The 22,330-nt window shown below is 37.8% G+C and overlaps 1 protein-coding gene across 13 annotated transcripts in view; it reads left to right on the forward strand.

Annotated features, from left to right (window-relative positions):
- Nucleotides 1-22,330, forward strand: part of LOC105382920 (disintegrin and metalloproteinase domain-containing protein 11) — a 388,227-nt gene that overhangs the window by 331,718 nt on the left and 34,179 nt on the right. For all 13 annotated transcript variants that reach the window (XM_048623425.1, XM_048623415.1, XM_048623418.1 and 10 more), the window contains one exon: nt 22,075-22,214. In XM_048623425.1, the coding sequence (XP_048479382.1) occupies nt 22,075-22,214 (140 nt within the window). The remainder of the gene's footprint in view (nt 1-22,074; nt 22,215-22,330) is intronic.

Below are 22,330 nucleotides of genomic sequence, written 5' to 3' on the forward strand. Positions count from 1 at the left end.
CCTAATTAACCGTTGAAAAAACTACAATACATAACGTAGATATAAAACAGGAAACTCCCCGAAACAGAACGTTTCAGGAAAATACAGTATTCGTTCGATTGCCATATTGAATTACGTTGTTGGTTCAAAAACGCTACAGCCGAAGTAATGGAATCAAATGTCACAATTAATTCCGGTAACAAGCCGATCCAGTTCCACTCGAGCCGAAAACAATGCCGCTTTCCGAACATTTATAACAACGTACCTTCGTAATAGGTGAAGATAGAGGATATCTAGGTGGGATATTAGGGTCTGCCGGAGCCATTTGGACGATAGAATCCGGTGTAGACCGCCGAGCCGTGTGAGTTATAGCGGCGGGCGACATGTCGGGCAGTGAGGCGACGCCGCCCGACGCTACCCTAAAATATGAAGCCACTCCCAATGAGCGGTTATGCGGAAAGCGTACGTACCTAATTATTCATAAAATGCGCCCGTGGGCAAAAGTTTTATGACACGTTTATGTCGTTCAGTTATAATTTCCAACAGTGTTCCTATCGTTTATTAGGTACAAACAAACACTGCTATTGTATTTCTGAATTATATAACTTTACTCACCTATTCAGCCCTAACACGCGACACTTGACCAAAAGCACACACTGTCAACACGAACACAACACGTCATACTCGCAATAATTATTTATTCGACCCTTTTCAAAGTCTTGCAGCAACAATACATCATACAAGATAATCCGTTGACATTATTTGGAACAATGCGATGCGATTATCCCGGAGCGCCGGCTGTATGTGGGTACATACATGCCCCTCGCGACACGAGTAATCTTGAGATAACCGGCTGAGAGAGGCGTTGACTTACGTGCTGATATGAATGCTTTCTTATGTGTTTGTTAGTTGTATTATAAATGTATTAGATTATAAATTGAGAGAGGAAAGCAATGATAACGACAGCTGTTAACGTAAGTTGGTGATCAAGCGGAGTTTATACGACAAATGGTCTGAATGACTGATCGTAAAATGTAAACAGATCCAGGCGCGCTCGGACATTGACTCATAGGACCGAGCATACTCTTACCCATCGTGTAAACTCTGCTTTCGGCCAACATTATTTCACTAACCACTAATATTCATAAAGTACTATTTAAATCTCCGAAACCTACGAATCAAATGGTACTAAATCGCGCTAAACCGATTACCCAACTACCCACGGTACAGCTATTCCGTAGTCAAATCAGGAGTCACACGTGAGCTCTGACCGCGGCAGGATATTAATATGAAATATAATCATCGAGGCTGGGTTCATTTCCTGAGGCGGCCGATACTGGGGATCACTTTAGCTTACAAAAAACCAATCTCCAGTGTGCCGAGAACGAACGAGAGCGCCTATTGCCTGGCAGTTCTCGTTTGTTCGCTTTTCGTCAAGTTAGAGTGACCATCCTGGATCGTGTTGGCCGCGGGCGTGAGGCGTGACCAACTTAACTGTCATGTACTCCTGGTACCTACAGGATTTATAGTTGGCTAAAAAATGAAAAAGTAAAAAAAAAAAACTGTCATTCACATTCTCTAAAGCTTCATTTTAGTTTTTGCTACAGGCCCTACTGAAAGTTAAATTGCAGAACAAAAACACCATAAAAATAATAGTAACATTACATATTACTTAAGTATATGTAGATTTTCTGAACATGTGGCGACTCACCCACAGTACACCCCCAATATAATTATCTCTTTGAGATATATCTCTCATACTTCAAAATTAGATTGCATCGGATAATATTAAATTGATCCGCACCGCCCCAGGCTACAGTTGCAGTTTCCTTCACTGTATATATCGACATTATATTATAGGAATTATTATTGATCGTTGTATTATAGAAGACAGAACATTCAGATAATGCTCAGCAGTGCATAATATATACTAATAGGACTCTGATATTGTATTCTGTCTAAGATTCTCCCTAATATCAAAGCACTCCCTAATTTCTTGCTAATACAGACACACCAGACCGATTATATAAATTGTATCACTATTATATTAAAATGCTGACCAATATAAATTATGCTGTATCCTATTAAAAACCCTCTCAAAACTAAGGTAATACCAATTCCGCTTTAATGTATCTCACATTTACGATGCCACGTTCTCATCTTTTCTCCTCTAATTTACGAACCACATTCACATTTTTATAGCGGAATTAAATTAATATCTTTTAAAATTTCTCTCTCTTTCTCTCAGCCTTCTGTAGTCCACTGTTGGACATAGACCTCTCCTAACGATCGCCACCCCAAACGGTCACCCACCATCTGCATCCAGCGGCTTTTTTTTTAAATTTAATGAAGATATAAAAAATTGTATACTTTTAAGAAAGCTTATAAAATTATTGATATGATTTAACGTATTATTACGTGACGTTCCTATACAAGTATAAATCATAACATTCGATACAAAATAACTGTTTCAGCAACAACCAGTATTTCATCATTTATAAACTTCCAGAAATTCATACTTAGTGCGGAACTCATTTTGAATTCTAGGAAAATATTGAAAGGGTGCATTTATGTTTGTATCCACTATCTATTAAGTAGGTTGGAATATAGTTTTCAAATAGAAGGAATTGTATAGGAATGTTGCTTGTAAAACGAAATACCGCGAACTGTGTATTACATTTCATTGTAAAATATATTATATTATGTCGTAGCATTGCATTCATTTTGTTCTCCTCTGCTTAAAATACTGTTCTTGTAATTTTTCAAGTTTTTTAACACTTATATATATAAAAAAATATAATCACTCACACCTTGTACTAACGTACTCCCTGGCGGGGTAGGCAGAGCTGCATTGCTGCACCCACTTTTCGCCAGTAATAATAAAATGTAAGTATAAAATTATATATTATTATATATATATTATATATTTTTTTTTTTTAATAAAATGTATGTTATTTACGCAGGTCGCCTAACAATATTTGCCTTCAGCTTTTCAAATCATGCAAAAATCCTTTCAGTTTAAGTAAAGTATAGGCAGACTCCGACCCATTCGGTTGAGGAATGCTCTAATAAATTACCGCCGTACGGGACCCGTATACGGCATTTTTCAACGGAACCCCACTTTAGCTAAAGCTTTAACTTGTAATAGAATTTTCTAGGACGGCACCCTGAATCACTACACGGCTTAGAATGTATTTGATCTATGGCAAAATGTAATTTTTTATTTTAAAAAAAGTTATTTATTCAGTATTTAGTTATTACCAAGTACAATAATGTAGGAGCTATAAATAAGTATCTGTCTAAAACTAAAAACACACGTAGCGGTAACGTGATAGCTATGGCGTCGTCAGATTTTTCTGACGTGGAAAAAATTACAATATTCCAATTTTAAATTGGTCTCGGCTGCTATTGGCTGAGAGTGGCACGTTCAGAAACCGCAGCGCCGCTCGACGCATTGAAATATCGACAGCATTATAACTGTGTCCCGATACTCTATGCACTAAAAGGCTTGGGAGCAATACGGAAGCCTCAATCTTGTGCTCGATCGACGAATTTTAGGCGGCTCTGTTTGTGAAGGCACGAAGCGATTTTTAACATGACCACTTGTCAAAAATATTTTATATGGTAGTAACTTTTAAAAACCTTATCCAATAGTCAAGTCAAAACCTATTTTTTGGAGAAAATTCTGCAATCTATACTTATATACCATCAATGCTCTTCAGCAGTGAATCTCTATTTAAAACTTAATCTATTATTTTTTATGTAACTCTACATATAATATAAATTTTATTGATTTTAATCATGATGTCCAACTGTCTACTTTCTATACGTTAGGTTCGTTGCGTTTATACAACTTTGTCATACCATACCGAAAATCACAGTACGACTGGTGCCTGCGTCCACCCCGCCCGCGCCCCCGCCCCCGCCCCCGCCGTCGCTTGTGCCTGCGCCCGCACCCTACACTCTCAGAGCTCCGCATCTGTCTCGACTCCATTTCGTTTCAATTTATCGACTGTCACACACTCTGCTGGCTGTATCTTCGCAATCAATTTGAAGCACACCATACTGTTGTTGCTGCCAGTCCGCCCGTAATGTCACGACCCTTATGAGATCCGATACACCGAGCCTGTTTTGTCAAGGGATTCGGAATTGGGCGACGGATTCTTTACGGATCAAAATTTCCGACGAACAAGATCGAATATGTATACCCTTTGTGACAATTTGGAGGCTCGGATCGCCGCAGGTTGTGATAGCCGAGGGAAAGGAGCCCAGATTACCCGCTCACATGTAAACACAAACCCTTCCTCTCGCAAGGAATATAAGACATCAGTTTCCTTGCTCGTCCAAATAAATTCCGTTTTTTTCGAGACAAGTGAAATATCAGTGGAAACGCCCACAAAGAATGAATGGATACCGCGATTTAGACTGTCGTTTTGTATCAATGGTGCGATCCGTAAGGTGAGAATCGTATTTTAAGTTACAATAGGCATAATGTCACTAGAGCTGGTGGGTCTCCCTCGCCCCCCGCGGCCGGGGCTGCGCCGGGCCCCCGCGGGGGGTGCGGGCTGGCAGGTGTCCGACCACTCCGCACGTGCTGGGACCTGGTTTTGTGTCGCGACTACAATGTCCTTTTATCGCCGATTGAAATGTTTTTTGAGGCGAAAATATTTTTGCTTCCGATATTTTTAAAAGATATTCGCTGGTGTTTTTTTCTTGTCTAGATAGCTGACTTTTTCAGTATTAAACCGAAGGAATTACATGCCGATATTACAGTCTCAATTTAGTACGTTGTCGGGCTTCCACTAGACGGGGCGATGGCAGCTTAGGACGTAATGAAATCTTCTGTAGAAGCTGTCTCTCAGGCGATAGACACGAAGGAAATTGATGTAAAAAATGCGAAAACCTTTTTTTCTGTTCCTGTCGTTTCTGTGTTTCATACGAATGTTAACTGTCTAATTTAACTTCATAAGGGTTTCGTACTTTTGGTGCGATGGGCTATTAATAAAGGACCTTTAACAAAAAAAACCACGAGCTACATTTGGAACCAGATGCATGCTTGGTAAAGTTCAATCAGCTTCATTAGTATACACTTTTGTAACTTGTCAAACCAACAAACTACCTATTCATTCTATGAGATTGCCAGGTGGTTATTTTGACAAAACACAAAAATCTAAGCGCTGCCAAATTCCAGAACTATAAAGCTGTTTAGACCGATCTGTATTTAGTTCGTTGTCCATCGTATCTACTTTCGACAGCCCATTCGACGCTAAGCCCTATATGTACCTACGCATGACAGGGTCTCTAGTCTCTACCTGTGTTGTTGTACCTATGTATTAGGGCAGTGCTAAGCATTCATGTCATGTTTATTAAAGTGTATCATAAAAAATAATTTCATTTGCCATTTGAAAATAAAAATAAGTATGTCTTTCTCATTAAGATTTTTTCATATTCAATTAATTGCTACTGTTATTTTCCAAAAATTATTGAAAACACGCGATAAGCATCATTGTCATTTTAATTATCTGGAGCAAAGGAACAGCGCTCGCGGGGTTTGAATACCTGAATCAAAGCGCCGCCATGTTGCTTCGGTGTTGCCAGTCAATGCGCGATAATTGAATGTTGGCAACACTGGCGACATTTGCATGGACACGGCTCGGGGGACGCTGCCGGGGCAACAACAGCTGCTTCGGTTAATGAAAGCAATTAAATAGATTATTATCTAGAGATAAAGTTGTTTTAATTGCCTCTTGTCATTGTAGAGATAAGTTGGTGATGCCGTAAATATGAAACTGTCTAAATCCTGAAATATGGAAATAAAGAAAGCCAATAAGCAATTTAAATAATAGGTAGGTATCAAATAATATGTCATTAACATACACACACATTAATATCATATTAAAATCGTCGGTCTGCAAAAGTATGTGCTATAATTATGTTGTTTCAATAAGTTGACTTGTAACTTATCCGTTAGTTACATAACCGCTTAATACAGTTACAAGTGCCGCCACACCTCCGAGTTACATTCCTCTCCGGAGGTACCTCGTGCGAGTTAATTAGTTGACTAAATCGGTAACCCCCGGGGCCAGTGTTGGGCCAAACATTTACCCCACGGCCATAACTTTACCCCGCTCCCGATAGCAACGGAGCAACGTGTTGACACGAGAATGTTCTAGATGTAGAGAAATCACGTTAAATATTTGATCGATGCCGGCTTGTGGTTGCGGCGAAGTTTTGGCGTAAATAGTGCTTTTGCTTGTTTAGGCCGCATTTTGTTGATGTTTGATAGGAATAGGTGGGGATAATCTAATAATAGGTTTACTAAAACTACGCAAAACTAAGTAAACTTATGCGTTGCGAGTGTTTAACGCGCACACTGTTACAATAAAGTTTATCAAAACCCAATTCGTAGCAAAAGCGTCCCAGGTGCATTTTCAGGAAACAGTTCCGAAGTGTTTCCGTCCGTTTGTTCGTCTTATTTTGTCGTGCTGTCTCTTTCATTACGCAAATATTTGCGAGCACATTGTGATGGCGACGGCGTTGTGTTTGGAGAGCATAAAGCATGGCGGCGGGAATGCGAGCCAGCCGGCGCGCGGTCGGGCTGGGGCACGGGGGATGCACGCTGGCGTGACCCCACGAATAGTTTGCGTCTCACGGTTCGTCTTTGCATGCATTTCGGATTAGCTGCATTCGGTCTCGCTGGACAGCTGCGGTACTACCGTACTTTGGACTCGATGGTATTCGCAACGCAACTTTATACTCAATAATCCATATTACTTTCAGATACCACTTTCTGTATGTACACTCATTCATGAAATAATTAACTTTGGGTTGGCGTTAAGTAAATTGCCTCCTAAATAAAATATTTCACACATAAAATGTTTTAGCAATCCTCTGCCCAAGTTCTTTTGAACGAATTAACTTATTTTAAGAACGACACCTAAAAGGCCTTTAAGGAAAACTATTATTAAAAACCACACGCCAAACACTTTTTCAGTAGTGTGCTCATTCCAAACTAAACATCTAATACGTTTATTTAACCGAAACATAATCCACAAGACAATAGTGCCGCAGCCTCTGCTTAGTCTCAGCAGCCGTCTGTCCGCCGCCGCCGTCGCCCGGTGGTCGAACTAAACTAATTTGAGCTAACTAACGCGGACACGGCCTGAATAACTCAGGACCAACGTTTATTTAAATGAACAATCGAAAACGAGCGGTTACCCGCTGTTTTTGCAGCAAGTCCGCAAGTTCACGGATAATTTGCTAAAATATTTGCAGTGATTTAATTTGGAAAGTTGTTGTTAGATGTTGCTCGTTAAGGCTTAAATTTATGCTGATGCGGCGCTCGTGTTTGTAACTCGTAATGGGCTAAGATATGCTTGCTTATAAGCATACCTATACTTATACAATAATATGTACAGTCCGTTGCATAATCACGTATATCATTTTTCATTGCTCATGAGAGTAGTTTTGTAAATTGCCAAAACCAAACATTTCTACATCCATGAATAAAGTAATCAAAATATAAATCGATCGTAACTAATTTAAAGCGAGTATTTAATCCAACTATATACCTTTATAAAACACAGAACTGTTTAAAAGAGATTATCAATCGGTATTTAATTTATATATTTAGCTATAATTAAATGACTAACAATGATAAAAAAAAAATCCAAAATTGAACTCTATACTTTTACGACTTTACACATACAAGCTTTTACCTCAATATTACGAGTAAAATAAGCAACAATTGCAACAATTCTAATTGTAGTTAAGAAGAAATGGGATTATTAAAGTATACAACTTATTTTAGAAGCCCTGTGTAAAATAACGATTACTTCAAGCCAAATCATATCGATAACAATAATCCCGGGAAATCTCTGCATATTCCCGCTGCATTGGGATCTGATATTGTTCCACAATTAGCCGCATAGAGGGCGCGCCCGGCGGCCAAACAATCACACAGGACCAGCCTTAGCGGGGCAGAGGCCAGCGGTCAACGTGTGAACGTATCGGACCTCAGGTTAGGTCCTTGGAATTAAAAAATATATTAAAATTCTCGGAAAAAACCATGGATGCCTTAATGGGTGTACCTTTTAAATTAATAATAATAATATAATAAAATAATAAGACTTGTGGTTAGGTACTTCATTGAGTACAATTGAAAGTTTAAAATAAAATATGATTTTTTGCGTATGGTAAGTTGTAATTTAAGAATTCACAAAAACCTAAAGTATCAGATCAAATAACGTTAATCATAACGAATTCATGAATATAGACACATTCACACATATTTTATAATCCTTAAATTTTTCAAAGAACAGAAACTCATGACGATGCAAAAAATCTAACTTATCATATTTCTATACATATTTTCAATGAAGTGGGTAAACACTGTTGGTCGGACGGGTCCGCCGCTGCAAGCATGAGCAGCGACAATGCAAATTAGTTTCCCGAACGCTGCGCACTAACGACATCACCCTGTATTAGATTCTAAAATTGTCTTTGTTCAAGCCGATCGCGTTCTATTCAATAAAGAACATGGATGCCGCTTGAAAAGAGCTGCGGTTATTGGCTATGGGACGATGTGGTCCCAGTTATATTATTCTTTGAATAAATACTGAGTATAGTACATGATCGGGATATACTGAAGCAAAGTGCAAAAAAGACCAAAAGATAAAATTCCTAACTATAAGAAGCAGACCAGTGCTACAAATGCCTAGCGTTGTAGCGCGTAGCATTTTCGTAGCAGCCGCGTAGCGCTCTCGTAGCAGCCGCGTAGCAAACTTCGTAGAATAGTTTTTCTACTTTATTTGATGTGTTTTTATATTTCTATTCGCAACAACGATAAATCTTCGCTCTCAAAATAAGATTCTATTAAATAATCATAATTTCTAAACACCAATTCGCACATAGCAATACATAGTTTCCTAACAACTTGTAAGCCGTTCATTAGAGCCCCATATCGTCTTGTCGAGTAGCGCACAAATTTACCAGCTCATTAAATGCTTAAACTATACAAGCCCGTATTACATATTAAATTGAACCGAATTTACGACATGTAGAATACGACAAGGTTCTATAGCTTACCGACAATATTGCAACACCTGTACTTGTACGCCTTTGTCGTATTAACGATTGTGATTCCAAGGTTGGGTGCGAATACTGGATTTGGGGAGACGTGGAAATGCTTTTGCAGTTCCCTCACAGCTTGATGATGATATTGACTCTAGACAATTATAATTTATTTTTAAGTTTAATGTTTTTACTGCTTTCGCTTTATATATCCTATCGTAGTTGACGAGTTACTTCTTTTTTACCAATTTTTATAATCTTGTTGAAGTAAGTCGGTTTTCAATGGTCTCAATGGTGTCAATTTTTACAGTATCAGTGACACAAACTATTTCATCTTCCCCTGAAGTGTGCTCGCAGTAGCCAGGTTTAATTAAGTTCTGTTGTTCGTGAGTTCTGTTAACACGCGTTGTGGCGGCGGCGGCGGCGGCGGCGGCGGCGACTGCCACTAATCATGGCAGACGCTACACACGACGGCTGTGTTCCAGCTAGCTCAATAGAGAATACACTAACGACAACCTGGACTAAATAAATATAATGAATGTTTTTTCTTTCGACTATTTAAACAACAATTCTGGGAGCACACGTTTTTGTGGGAAAATTAGGCCAACACACTTTATTCAGTTAAGTATTTTTTATCTCTTAGCATGCCATTGCAAGTTGCAAACACTAGAGCTGAGGCGCCTGTCTGTTATATTTTATTTATATATGTTAATTGGATGTACTTTAATACTAGAAAATTATTGTACTTGGTAAATATTGTAGGTATGTCATTTTCTTATGTTTAAATCCTATTGACATCTATCATTTCTTCTTTCATAATATATCGTTTCTCACGGTGGTGACAGGATTAGCCTAGTTGCTGACCGCATGGTTGATACGTACGTCACTCGAGGAGACTCCTTTTATACATCCTATATACTTTTATATCAGTTTATTCGGTGGATAAAAATAAATTCTTTGAATTTTAAACTCCATTAAAGGCTTTCAAAAAATCACAAAATTTTCCGTGCAAAATTCATGGAACCCATTAAAACTCATCGCTTTGATGTTTTTCATATAGCGCCGAATCCCGAACTGTTTGTTGACTCTGACAGAACTAGGTTCGATTGTAATCAATATTTGCATTTCGACTAATATCGCGCGGGGTTATTGAAACAAGAGCGCGTCCACTCATAAACGCTACGTGCAAACGAATGCACTAACGAAGAAGCTGTGAATAAATAACAGTTAGCCTCTAGTAACCCAATTCAGGTTGCAATAACATGCGATTACCTTATGTATATAGGTAATATACTAATACTAATAGCTAAGAGTACTTCTATAGAATTTACGATGGGCGACATTTCGACATCGCTCGGTTTTCTTTCAAATACATAAAGCTAGCGGACAAAAATATTAATAATTATTTTTTTCACCGTTACTAACATTAACACTTCACAGCTCTCCTTCATGTGATCCTTCAGTGCACATTCCCCAAATTCGAAATTTGACACAAATTATTCTCTAAAATATTCATACCGTACTTTCTGTCGATAATAATTGGTCTATAAATGAACCAGCCGCCCGGCGCATGGTTATTAACTATAAATTATAAGATTTATAAGCAGGTGATTTTCAGCAGTGACTTTGTTCGGATCATTTCACCTTATTATGATTAATCTGGTTAATCTGGCCAATTTATGTGGCCTTCTGTGCTTAATGGCCACGAAATTGGAGATGCATTACTGGTGATACGAGCTATGATTGTAGCAAACACTGAGCTGGTAATTAGCTCACTATTGGATTCAGATCACTATGTACTGAACAAATAGCAGTTCATTGTATACCAGCAGTTTATAAAAACGGAAATATTGTCCGAAAGACAATAATAAAAGTAAAAATTTAAGAGATTAATTTTAATACTTTAGTTCTCCACCAAACAAACGTTGGTTGGAAGAAATTGCTTTTTCGCAATAAGCCCGCCTTTGTATACACTACTTTTAAGTCCCATTTTTGTAACTGTATTTTCTAAGTATACTATACAATAAAGTGTTTATAAATATAAATTATGTCTAGAGAAGTTTTTTGGGATAAACACAGATACATAAGATATTTGACGACGCAAAACAGGTGTTTTAAGCCTTTAAAACTGTATGAATCATAGAATCATTTTATCGAACTCTAAATTCAGGCACTTAAAACATTTGGCCTAATACGCTATAAATCAAGTTTCGATAACCAAGCAAAACATTATAACTGGTTGATTCGAGTGGCAATAGATCATGTTCGAACTCGGGGGAGTATTCTAGAGGCGCCTGCGGTTACTGCTGCCAAGGGAACTTCGTCGATGATATTACACCAGTGAAATATCTATATTCCACAGATCTTGTAGCAGCTCCTATCAACATACACTAGAGATCTTTAGAAATTAAACATGTTGCTTAATATTATATAGGTAGTTCAAGTTTAATTATAATATAGCTTCAATTATATAAAAACGCTTAAGTTTAGTGTTAAGGAAAAATTAAAAACGAAGAAATACTACCTCTTTATAGTATTAGCAGCTAATAGCAGCATGAAACTTGATTAATATTTTGATTAACCTCTTAGTACTTATGTTAAAGCTACATGTATGAAGACACGCCACTTGTCTGGCTTCACTCGGCTTCCGTTGCTCACTTATCACATAAATTTCACGACGAGGTTTAAATTCAGTGCTTTATCGAATAATATCTAAGTAGCTGGCAACACTGAAAGTTTGTCTTCCCCGAACCTAGCAGGATGACTTCTGAGTTTTCTGACTAAAATTCCAGCTTCCTTTATGCCTAGTTGTTGACGATCGCAAAGTTTTTATTACACCTTGTTAGGTACTTTATAGACTTTGGTAGCACATTTCAAAGTTTCTCTATCGAATTATGTCGGTTTTATCTGCAATAAACCTCAGATTTTGTTGAAGTTTAATGACCTTGTCTCGTAAAATATAAACCTAAATATTTTTATTTACATAAACACACTACTCGTTAAACCAACAGATTAAATTATGTCAATATGGCTGTAAAAGTTGACTCTAAGCGATATGTTTCCTAAATTTTACTTTGTATTCCGCCTTGTAAAGAAGTTACAAATATGAGACATCGGCAATTTTTTATGATGAATAAGAAAACATAAAGTTACCTATATTGTTCAGGCTTGAACCGCCAAATAATTTGGTACTCCATGCTGAGCACCTCCTATGCATTCCATCACGACCCATCACGTCCCCACTGCTGGGGCACGGGTCTCCTTCCAATGAAGGAAGGGTTTTAGACCTAGTCCACCACGCTGGCCTAGTGCGGGTTGGCCTATGCATTCAGGTTTTTGTAATAAATGGGTTTGCTTTTATGTTCAAAATATATAAAAACTTTATGTAACCAGCAAAAATAACGTTATACCTATGCTAGTGCGCCGCTTTTATGCTGCCAATATATTTTTCTGACCTACATTATCATGTTTCATAGAATATTTTATGTTCTCATACCAAAAGTAAACACCAGATATTATTTTTGATAAAAAAAACATAGAGCCTTCCATCATTCTTGTTTTACAAGTAAGTAAATTTACTCAGCCATTACGATCCATCATCCCAGCAATGTTTTACTATCACAAAACATCAATCTATCACAACAAACTAAGATCTTGTGAAAACCTTCCTACGTGTCAATATTCTGTATTCAAAACATCACAAAAGCCACACCCGCGGAAACAGTTACACCAAAAGTACACCGGTATGCGGTATCATAATCCATGATTTTTCATTGATGATGATAAGAAGGGCTCACATGTTAACCAATTACACTCACGAGTCTTAAACAGACACACGCGTCAAACTCACAACATCTCTCTATTTCGTCCGAAGCTAAAACATACTTGGACCAGCTGCCACAACCGTAAACTAAAATAAGCGGAGAATATTGCCACCATTTTTGCATAGCTATCAACATGGCAACGGTATAACCCGGCGACTATCTCCAATACATAGATCGTGTCCTATAACTCGGGCGGAGCCACTTTCCCGACAATAAATAACCCACAGGTGGTGTCTCCACAAATGCACCTCTTAAATCTAAGTCTGCTTCTAAATTACCTTGAGTTTCTCCCAGTGTGCCTCCGAGACGCCGGGACCCGGATTTTGTATTATTTTATATCTTTTTTCCCTGTCCAGCGAGAGGGTTAAACGCTTAGTGGGTTTTAAAAGTGTTGTGTTGGTTTTAGGTTGAAGCTTTTCATTTGTACGTGAATAATTGCTGGCTTGGATGCAATATTTGTATTTAATTTATTGCGTAGTTGTGGAACAAAGTTTTCATCCCATGTTTCAAATTAGGGTTCGTATATTTGTATTTGGTATTCATGTGAAGTTAAGGTGTTCGCTTTCACACACTTTGTACTCATTAGAGAGAGTCCTACAATTATTTTTCAAAATATCTAAGCACACTTAAAATTAACAACAATACAATATTAACAAATGATCGTATGCTTATTTAACGGATGTTTAGTTTTTGATGAAACGTGCCTAAGAGCATATTCTATCAATGCACTTTTCAAATAACCGATTCAAATTGTTTAACTAGAGGCACAAATTCCCCGAAGCGACTAACAGGATGAATTCAATCTTCCACGAGCACTTAAGCCTCGGAAGGCTGCGAAGATACTTCGTCAAAATAAAACGCGAATGTTTAGAAACACAATAGCGAGAAGCTCTCATTTAATTAGTGGAAATTGTATCACAATAAGGACGGTTGTGCCACAACATACCTACATACGTACAGTCGGCCAAAGAAATATGTGGTCCTGAAACTCATCGGTGGAAGGTTGATGAATCAAATACTATTTTATCTATACAAATAAATAATCTCTGTAATGGTTAAGTATTTTTCACCCGTCAGTGGATCATAACAACGTTAAAAACCCCCGACACTAAAAGTTGCATAAATTTTGAGCGGCTAAGCCGACTTTTTGGCTTATACTATGGCTAAAAACACCTACGACCCAAAAATCTAATCCAAAATCGTTTCAGCCGTTGGGGAGCTACGCTACCACAGACAAATACCACACAGTTACACAGACACGATAAATTATAACACCCCTCTTTTTTGTCGGGGGTAAAAAAATATCATGTGTTTGCGCTGGAGTGGCCACACAACACTCACACCTTGTACTAATGTACTCCCTTGCTGGGTAGGCAGAGGTGCATTGCTGCACCCACTTTTCGCCAGTGTTAGACCCAATGTAATAGTGGGCGGGCCTATTGCCATTTTACGGGCACATCCAAGACCCGAGAACAAATATCTGTGTTTAAACAAATATCTGCCCCAGCCGGGAATCGAACCCGGGACCTTCGGCTCAGTAGTCAGGGTCACTAACCACTACGCCATTCGGTCGCCTTGATGTTTGCGCTGGAGTGGCCAATGTAGTTATTTCGCTGACTGTACCCACACACGTAGCTAGATGCCGCGTACGATAGTATTTCACTGGCTTGATTTATAACAAGCAGCTCGGGGAATTCCGCGAAGGGAAACTAATTAGAAGGCGGTGTTTGTTTATGAAAATGCCATCATTATAAATTAACTACAGTTTCGGAAAAACATATGTATGAAAATATCGTTTGGAGAAATATGAGCTATGTTTTTTAAAGGTTATTATTTAATTTAAAAACTTAGGTTTAGGTATATTTTACAGCGATCGAAAACCACCATGTCTGTTTATCCGTCTCTGTCGGAATCGGATTTTTATCTGAAACGGTGTAGTGCATGATGGTGACTAGTATTCGGATGTATTTTGGTCTATTGCTGCCAATGATTAATGTATACAAAATACAAAATGTTTTATCCCATAGTAAATGGCGCAATAGAATGCATTGACAGACCCACGCTAAATGCGCAGCAAATCTCAGTTACGTAACATCATCTTACAATATCACAAACAGATCTTAGTTTCAATCCTTGCAAGTAATTGGCACGATACAATGGTGTCAGCGACAAGGTTCCTGTTGCATAGATGTAGTGTCCTCTGTGCTGCCCACATGCAACCATGTCGCATTGAGGTGCCATTCATATTCAAATTCTGCTTAGACGAATACCAGTGGACGTAATTTTAAAACCTCGAAGGAAAAGAGGAGTCTGTAATAAATATTTGTATGAGATAATGATAAAGTAGCTCTAACGGATGAAACAATTTTAAAATGTTTCAAAGACTAATGAAAATGTTTAAATAAAAATCTGCCAGTGATATCGAATTGAACCAAGCACCTATACAGCACATGTATGGCACCAACATTTTATTTGACATAAAATCATTGGGTTATCGTCCAAAACAATAAGGGATCCATGTTCACCTAGCCTAATTAAGGGTTATATTCCCCGCTGCATATAGTGTACATTGTTTAACAACTGTTTAAAACGAAATTTCACAGATTTGTTAGGCTTTTAAAAGCTCGAAACATCTGTTAAATACCGTCTAAGTCTTTACAGTAAGGCCGATAACTTCCTAAAGTTTTTTTTCGCAAACCAAGTTCTCACACACCACATCCCCAGTTCCCAACTCGCCCTGTCATTGTTCCGCAGTGTTCTTCCCTGCTGTATGCTAATCCGACTGCTCTCAAGTCCACACAATGTCCTTGTATTTGCATACGTCCTGAGTCTTGCGCTGTTATAACGTTGCAGGAATATATCTCCATCCACTCCGTGCCACTTGCCCACGTCGGATTATGACTCACAGTATGAGATTTATTGTGTCTATATTACATAATTAATAGTATATAATTAATACATAATTGTTATATTTATAGGTCGACTTCGTATGAGGGTTTTGGAGGCATATAGGCCATTTTTTCTGGATTTTATAAATCTATATTTTTAAATAAGAAGATTATCATTTATTTTGAAAAATTTACTGTATAAATTGAAGATATACGCTTTATTTTAAGTTAATCATTAATTTAAGTTATTGTAAAGTAACAGCAGTCAGTTATTTCATTTATCTCTAAAAGTATTTCTACCAATAAATAACGTCTACATACCCAGCCAAGCCCATCCATTACTGAGCGGCGGATGCGTCCATAAATCGAACGTGCAAAACTTATCAAACGCCCGTCGCACGCAAATTTCCGTCAGATTATATGTTAGAAGATAACATCCGACTCGACTGCTGGCAGTAAATCCCGACTAGTTTTTCACCGGAGTTTTCCGGAAAGTTCCGTGCGTCAACGGTATGCTTTACAAGCTTCGTAAACGCTCGCCTCGGGAACTTGTACTCCTGTAGCCCCCCCTCCCCTGGAGCCCCCTGGAGCCTCCAGGAGCCACCCGAGCAGAATGATGTTCCCAACAAGTTCCTCTAACTATTTGTTGATGTCTCGTCGAAAATCGAATCAGTTTATTCAGACGTGCTTTTCCAAGATAACTTTTAATGTCTGTCTTGTATTGTGAGTTCGAGAGTGTACAACATGATTTGCTTTTTAAAAAGATTATATTGTACCGATAGCTCTAGTTTACAATAAAAAGGTGAGTTTCTTCTGCAAATAAACGTCGAGAGCAGCGCGTAATACCTTTTATTTTCCGTCTCGCCTTTTACTTTGTCACCTGGTTCTGATTAGCAATTAAAACTGCTCATACAGCTGTATGAAAGTGCATCACGCTAATAAAAGCAGAAGCATTTCTTGAGCAGCCAGTAATTCTGTGCCTGCAGTTTCTTAACGAGAGAGCGCTCCAACAAACTTCGACAAATAATTAAGATTTCCTTAGAATAATAACCGTGGAACGACTCCGGCACAGATTTCACTCACTGATTCTAACATTTATGTGAATCTAAACCTTTGAAATAACTAGAAACATTTCAACGGAGATAGTTTTATAAAAGACGACCTACTTGATTAAGTAATAATAGCATCAATAAATAAAGATATGAATTAATGTTCGCGAAAAGATAAATTACAGCCAATGTTCACCGCAAGTGAGAAATATCCAATTTAGCTATTTATCCCTCTAAATCGTCGGCCATTTTTTATTTGGAGTGGACGCCATATTGCGCCCGCCGCCGCCGCCGCCGCACTCTGCACCCTGTGGAAACAACTGCAATAGTTTAGCGCTATATTTTATTTTGATCTCGGAATAATGGTCGACTTTAGGTTAACGACGAAATATGAGAGTCAGCTTTTAGTGTTTGTAACTTTGTTGAAATGTGACTTGTTCATTTTATTCATTTGGTAGCATTTATCTTCTGTGATAACTTTTATAATTTGGTATACTTTTAGTACCTATTAATAATCAATTCGTTTTTGTAGAAGTGCAGACATCATTAAAACTTTACTTTGATGGTGATAGATAATAATGTGATGGCAACTAGTAACACACAGTAGCCATCCACACAAAAATTTTACCCAAAATACTGACGAAACTAAATTATCAAACTTTATATCAGAGTATTCAATTAAACTAGAAACACTTTATTTCAACTTACTATTCCCAGCGCTTCCCCGTTTCGAATGATTCGTTCAAAAGGCCGAGAGTGTTACAGTAGTGCCCGATTGGGGCTTCAATACTGGCTATTTACACCCGCGTGTGGCGAGCGTTCAATGGAACGATGGCCTTTCATCACCTTCCAAAGGAATTATTTCTTCATATTGATTGACCTTAATAACATTGTATTTTTGATAGAAAATTAACTGAAAAGTTTGCTTTTATTTTAAACGCGTGAATTTGGAGTGTTTAATAGGAACAGGATAGGATCGTGTGCGAATCACGAATAATATTGTCGACTCAAGTCGATAGAGTACTTCGATAGCATTTTGTATGACATCTTGATCAGCGCAACTGTCCGTAACGTTAGAAACTAATAAATAGCATTCGAAATCCATTGACAGTGCTATCGAATTGCTAATGAACGAATGACTGAAGTCGACAATATTTGTGATACTTAACTCGGTATTTCAAAATATGATATGTAAATAAATTGTCTGTTCTAACCTATAATATTAATCTGACTCAGTATTAAGATTGTTACTTACACTCACTATGAATATTTTTTGGTCTGAAATACTTTTATTATTATTTCTAAAGGCCTACCTGTAAAACCCGTAAATGGTACAAACACTACAGTACCGTAAATAGACAAATCCTTTTTATTCGCCCTGTAATCCAGAAGGGTAAACAACCTGTTATTCTGAAACAGTATTTAATATTTTTATTATTATTATCATCTTCGTTTGTTGCAACTATGATTTTGTTTTCGGTCCGGGATACTTTGTTCCACTGTTTAGCGAAGGTGCAGTGCCTTCGAGTCTAAGAAATTATAATTTTTAATAAGAAGATATTCTTATCTAAGATGTTCTTGTTGAAATCATGAACGGATTTTATGGTTTTTAGATATATAGGGTGTCCCGTACGTTAAAGTCAAGCCGGCAGGAGGTGATATAACTCGTCATTCAAAGCAACTTGAGCTCGACTTGTTAACTTACGGGACACTCTCGTTTTAACAAATCAAATACACTTTGTATTTATGAATAAATATGACTATCAGACAAGAGGGGTTTTCTGTTGATATAATATTCTCCCAAGGTGCCACAATACTCCGGTCTGCTTCATCAGATCTACAACCAGCTTCAAGGCCCAACGCGCCGAAGGGTGCTTTAATTTGACGTTAGTACTAGTTGTACACAAAACTCGAAACAAACGAATACTGAAATTTGCGGGTCAAACAGCGGCCCAACTACTTACAAAGCAATTCAAATTTGAACCGAAATTGAACAATTTGAATAAGGTTTTAACGCTCGAACAATATCACTGAATAGAGCCGGTTTAAATGTTACATTGTTTGAAATTGGAATTTTGGAGCTGTGCGGTGTGCGCGAGGCGTGGCGTGTGTGCCAGTACTTTTATGCGTTTATATGTTGAAACTGAAACATTTTTTTTACCAGATATTTTCAGTAAACTACGATTTCACTTCAAAACTGTTTCCCCTGTAATTAGGCATTGTTCTGTGCCCAAAAAGGGGAAAGTTATAAAAATGCACAAAATAACTAAATACTTGCAATTGTAAGGACAGTATACAGGAATAATGATAAATACAGGGTTGCAGAAATGGTTTACTGAGAACTCAGGAGGTCATTGTGAACAATTTTTGACAACATACACATGAAAAACATGAAAACATTACTGAACCAGACATGTAATTCTGCGACCTAACCAATAAATGACACGCCATTCCACAGAACATTCCAATCAAGACAGCACAGACGTCACAGAGAAAACAATAGACATCTGTCTAGCAAGAGTCTAGAAACGATCACTACTCCTGAATGCACTTTGCGAGCCACCTCCAGGGGACGGTATATACTGCTGAAAGGCAATCTTAGATAGTACCCCGGTCTCAAGGGCCCATGACGTCACAGATAGAAGGTAGACGGGATTTTCGAAACCGCTCGTGAAGATGCGCCATGCGGGCAGTTGCACGCACCTACACAGTGGCACAAATAGAGCGACAGTGGTGTTAACACCACCGAACATTAGCAATTAACAATCAAACAACAATCATGAGCGTCGGTCCTATATAAATCTGACGTAACTTGTATGGATCGGACAGATTTTGACAGGTGAGCGACGCTGTTTATGTGTCGGTGGTGGTACGGTAACGGGACTAGTTCCTCCTATTATTATAAAACGAAGATTAAAGATAGTTCTGGTTTAAAGCCGACTTTAGAATACAGATTTATATAAAAGCTCTGCACTGTAACCGGTTCTAAACTGGAACTACCTTTAAGTTATATGTATAATACCTAAGGGGGAAATCATTTAATTCAAAATGTACTCAATGATGAATTGGAATTCAATGTATTGGGAGCAAAGTACATAGTTAAATATTTATTATATTAAAATTTATTAAAATATGGGCATTCCGGCGAACAATATCAAAATTCCGAACGAATTTATATTTTCTACAATGAAATATTGAATTACCAAAATATTCACTTGATTCAATCAAATGTTTAACCACTGCCGAAACCACACACAGGCTAGATTGTGTAGTCTGTAAATAGACTAGATTCAATAGATAGTACTTATTTATAAATACTTTAATGTACACATAAGACCAAATAACATATACGTAGTAATAAGTACCTACTATAAACAATTAAACACACATGACACACTTGCATTTATCTTTTTTACATTATTTACTAGAAAATTTATGCCGTGAAGTTAGATACTCGACAAAATATAACGACTTAGTTTAACTACTTCGTTTTTAATTCAACCATAAGATATCAACCTAGCGTACAATAACTCTGTTCTAAGATCTTCAGCTTCAAGTCAATTCTGATTCGTAGTAAATATTTACTGCATTTGTTTGTTTACGTTCTGTGAGAATAATAAAATGTTATCGCCACCGGAGAGCCACTCGACTGTGCCATCACGGGAATATCTTTCTCAACCATATAAAGTAACGCTGTATTGATACGTAGGAGCATACATATACCTATCTAGGTGGATGAAAAATTATGTATGAAGTCTTAAAACGTAGTGAAGTTTATTTTTAAGTTTTATAAATATTGGTTAGACCATGTCGTAATCTTGTTACGCTCCTAATGATAATGATGATGATGGGCACATTATCCGACTTAATCTACCCAGGTTCTTTTATTTTAAACACCACTAGTAATTATACAACATTCTCTTTTTTAGTTAAGATACATAATTAGTCGTGTAGGTATTATTAGGTACTTATTTATATGTCCCTCTTACATTTTTCAACGAGTCGTTTCCAACAAAGAGTAATCAATAACAAACTATGGACGTTTACAACTTTATGACTTTTAACAAGTACTTAATTGTAAAATTCTACGGCAAAAAAATAATCGATTTAATTTCACAAAAAGAAATATTAATTAATAAAACCTTGAACTTTTTAATTTTACCTTTCCTATCCAACCACTGTCACTGTACCCCCGCTAGCCCCCAGCGCCGGCGGAGGGCGTCCCACTCGCGAGTCCGGTCACGAGCGCGCTCGCCGGTCGCTTTTATTGCACCATTAAGCCGCTGGACGTGTCTCGATTGGCCCCGGTCTATCTCCGAGGTGTTTAGGATCGCGTGTTTGACAGCCACTGAATGTCTCTAGCCAATCCGTGTGGAGATAAATTTATTAGACCAATCGGCTGTGTGTAAATACACTCACGAGCAATGAAAAAGTTACGGTGAAAATTGCACCAAATTATAACTACTCCAAAACCTCAAAAGAGTAGCTAAATGACGCCGTCTGCAATATTGAAGTACATTAAACAGCGCATCAGAATATTACCAACTAAAAATGTAAACATTTTGATCAAATCCCAAATTGCTAAAATGTTTTATAAAATTGGGTGTCACCAGTTTGTGGAACTTATTCATTGCTTGTGAGTGTATGTAAGACCAATTGGCATAGGTCACGGAATGGTTAAATTTTAAAACATTGTGCGAACGACACAATGACCGATTTAAGGATTCTAATTGAATACTCCAAAAAAATTACAAATCCATTCATTATACTGTGCTATTTTATTGACAGTGATTATTAATTAATATCTAAATGTTTTGCGGTATTGATATTCAGTGCTTTGTCCCTTTTCATTCATCAATTTCACTATTAACACAAATAATAGTAACGGAATATTCAATTACTGATGCTATTTTTATTGTGCTTTGTATGGTAATGGTTTAATAGTAATTTTTATTCGCACCCAGTGAGGCAACTTTCGTGCACCCTACTTATAATACGTTAAATCCACTATTGTCCATGAGCATTCTCTGTATCTGTTGGTTTTATATCATATACTATAAACTAAGCATGCGGCGTAACATAAAAATATGCCCACTATGCAACACGTACGTTTGTTTGATTGCGAGCTCGTACTCACTACATCACACTCTCTCCTAATGAGTGAGAGTTAAACATTTTTCCAACAAAACCCTAACCTAACCCCACAACCCCAAATCAAAGCCCATCCTTAACACTTCCCGTGTGTTCGATTTGTTCCAGCAGAAGCACCCACACGTGATCTTCGAGGCTCGCACGAAGGCCAACAAGGGGTGTGCCAACAAGCTGCAGTACAACGCCAAGACACGACGCACCAAGCATGTGTCTTACCTGGAGACGCCGCTCGGCGATGACCCTGGGACGCTGTGAGTGATTGATGGAGTTTTGATTGTGTTTTGTTTCGGCCAGAGCAGTAGACTGGCACGCTCTCAGGACTTAGGCCCTGTATCCACCAAAGCGGAGAGGAGACGAGAGGAGATTT

Source organism: Plutella xylostella, chromosome 10 (assembly GCF_932276165.1).
Source record: "Plutella xylostella chromosome 10, ilPluXylo3.1, whole genome shotgun sequence".
In the NCBI taxonomy this organism is placed as follows: Eukaryota; Metazoa; Arthropoda; class Insecta; order Lepidoptera; family Plutellidae; genus Plutella; species Plutella xylostella.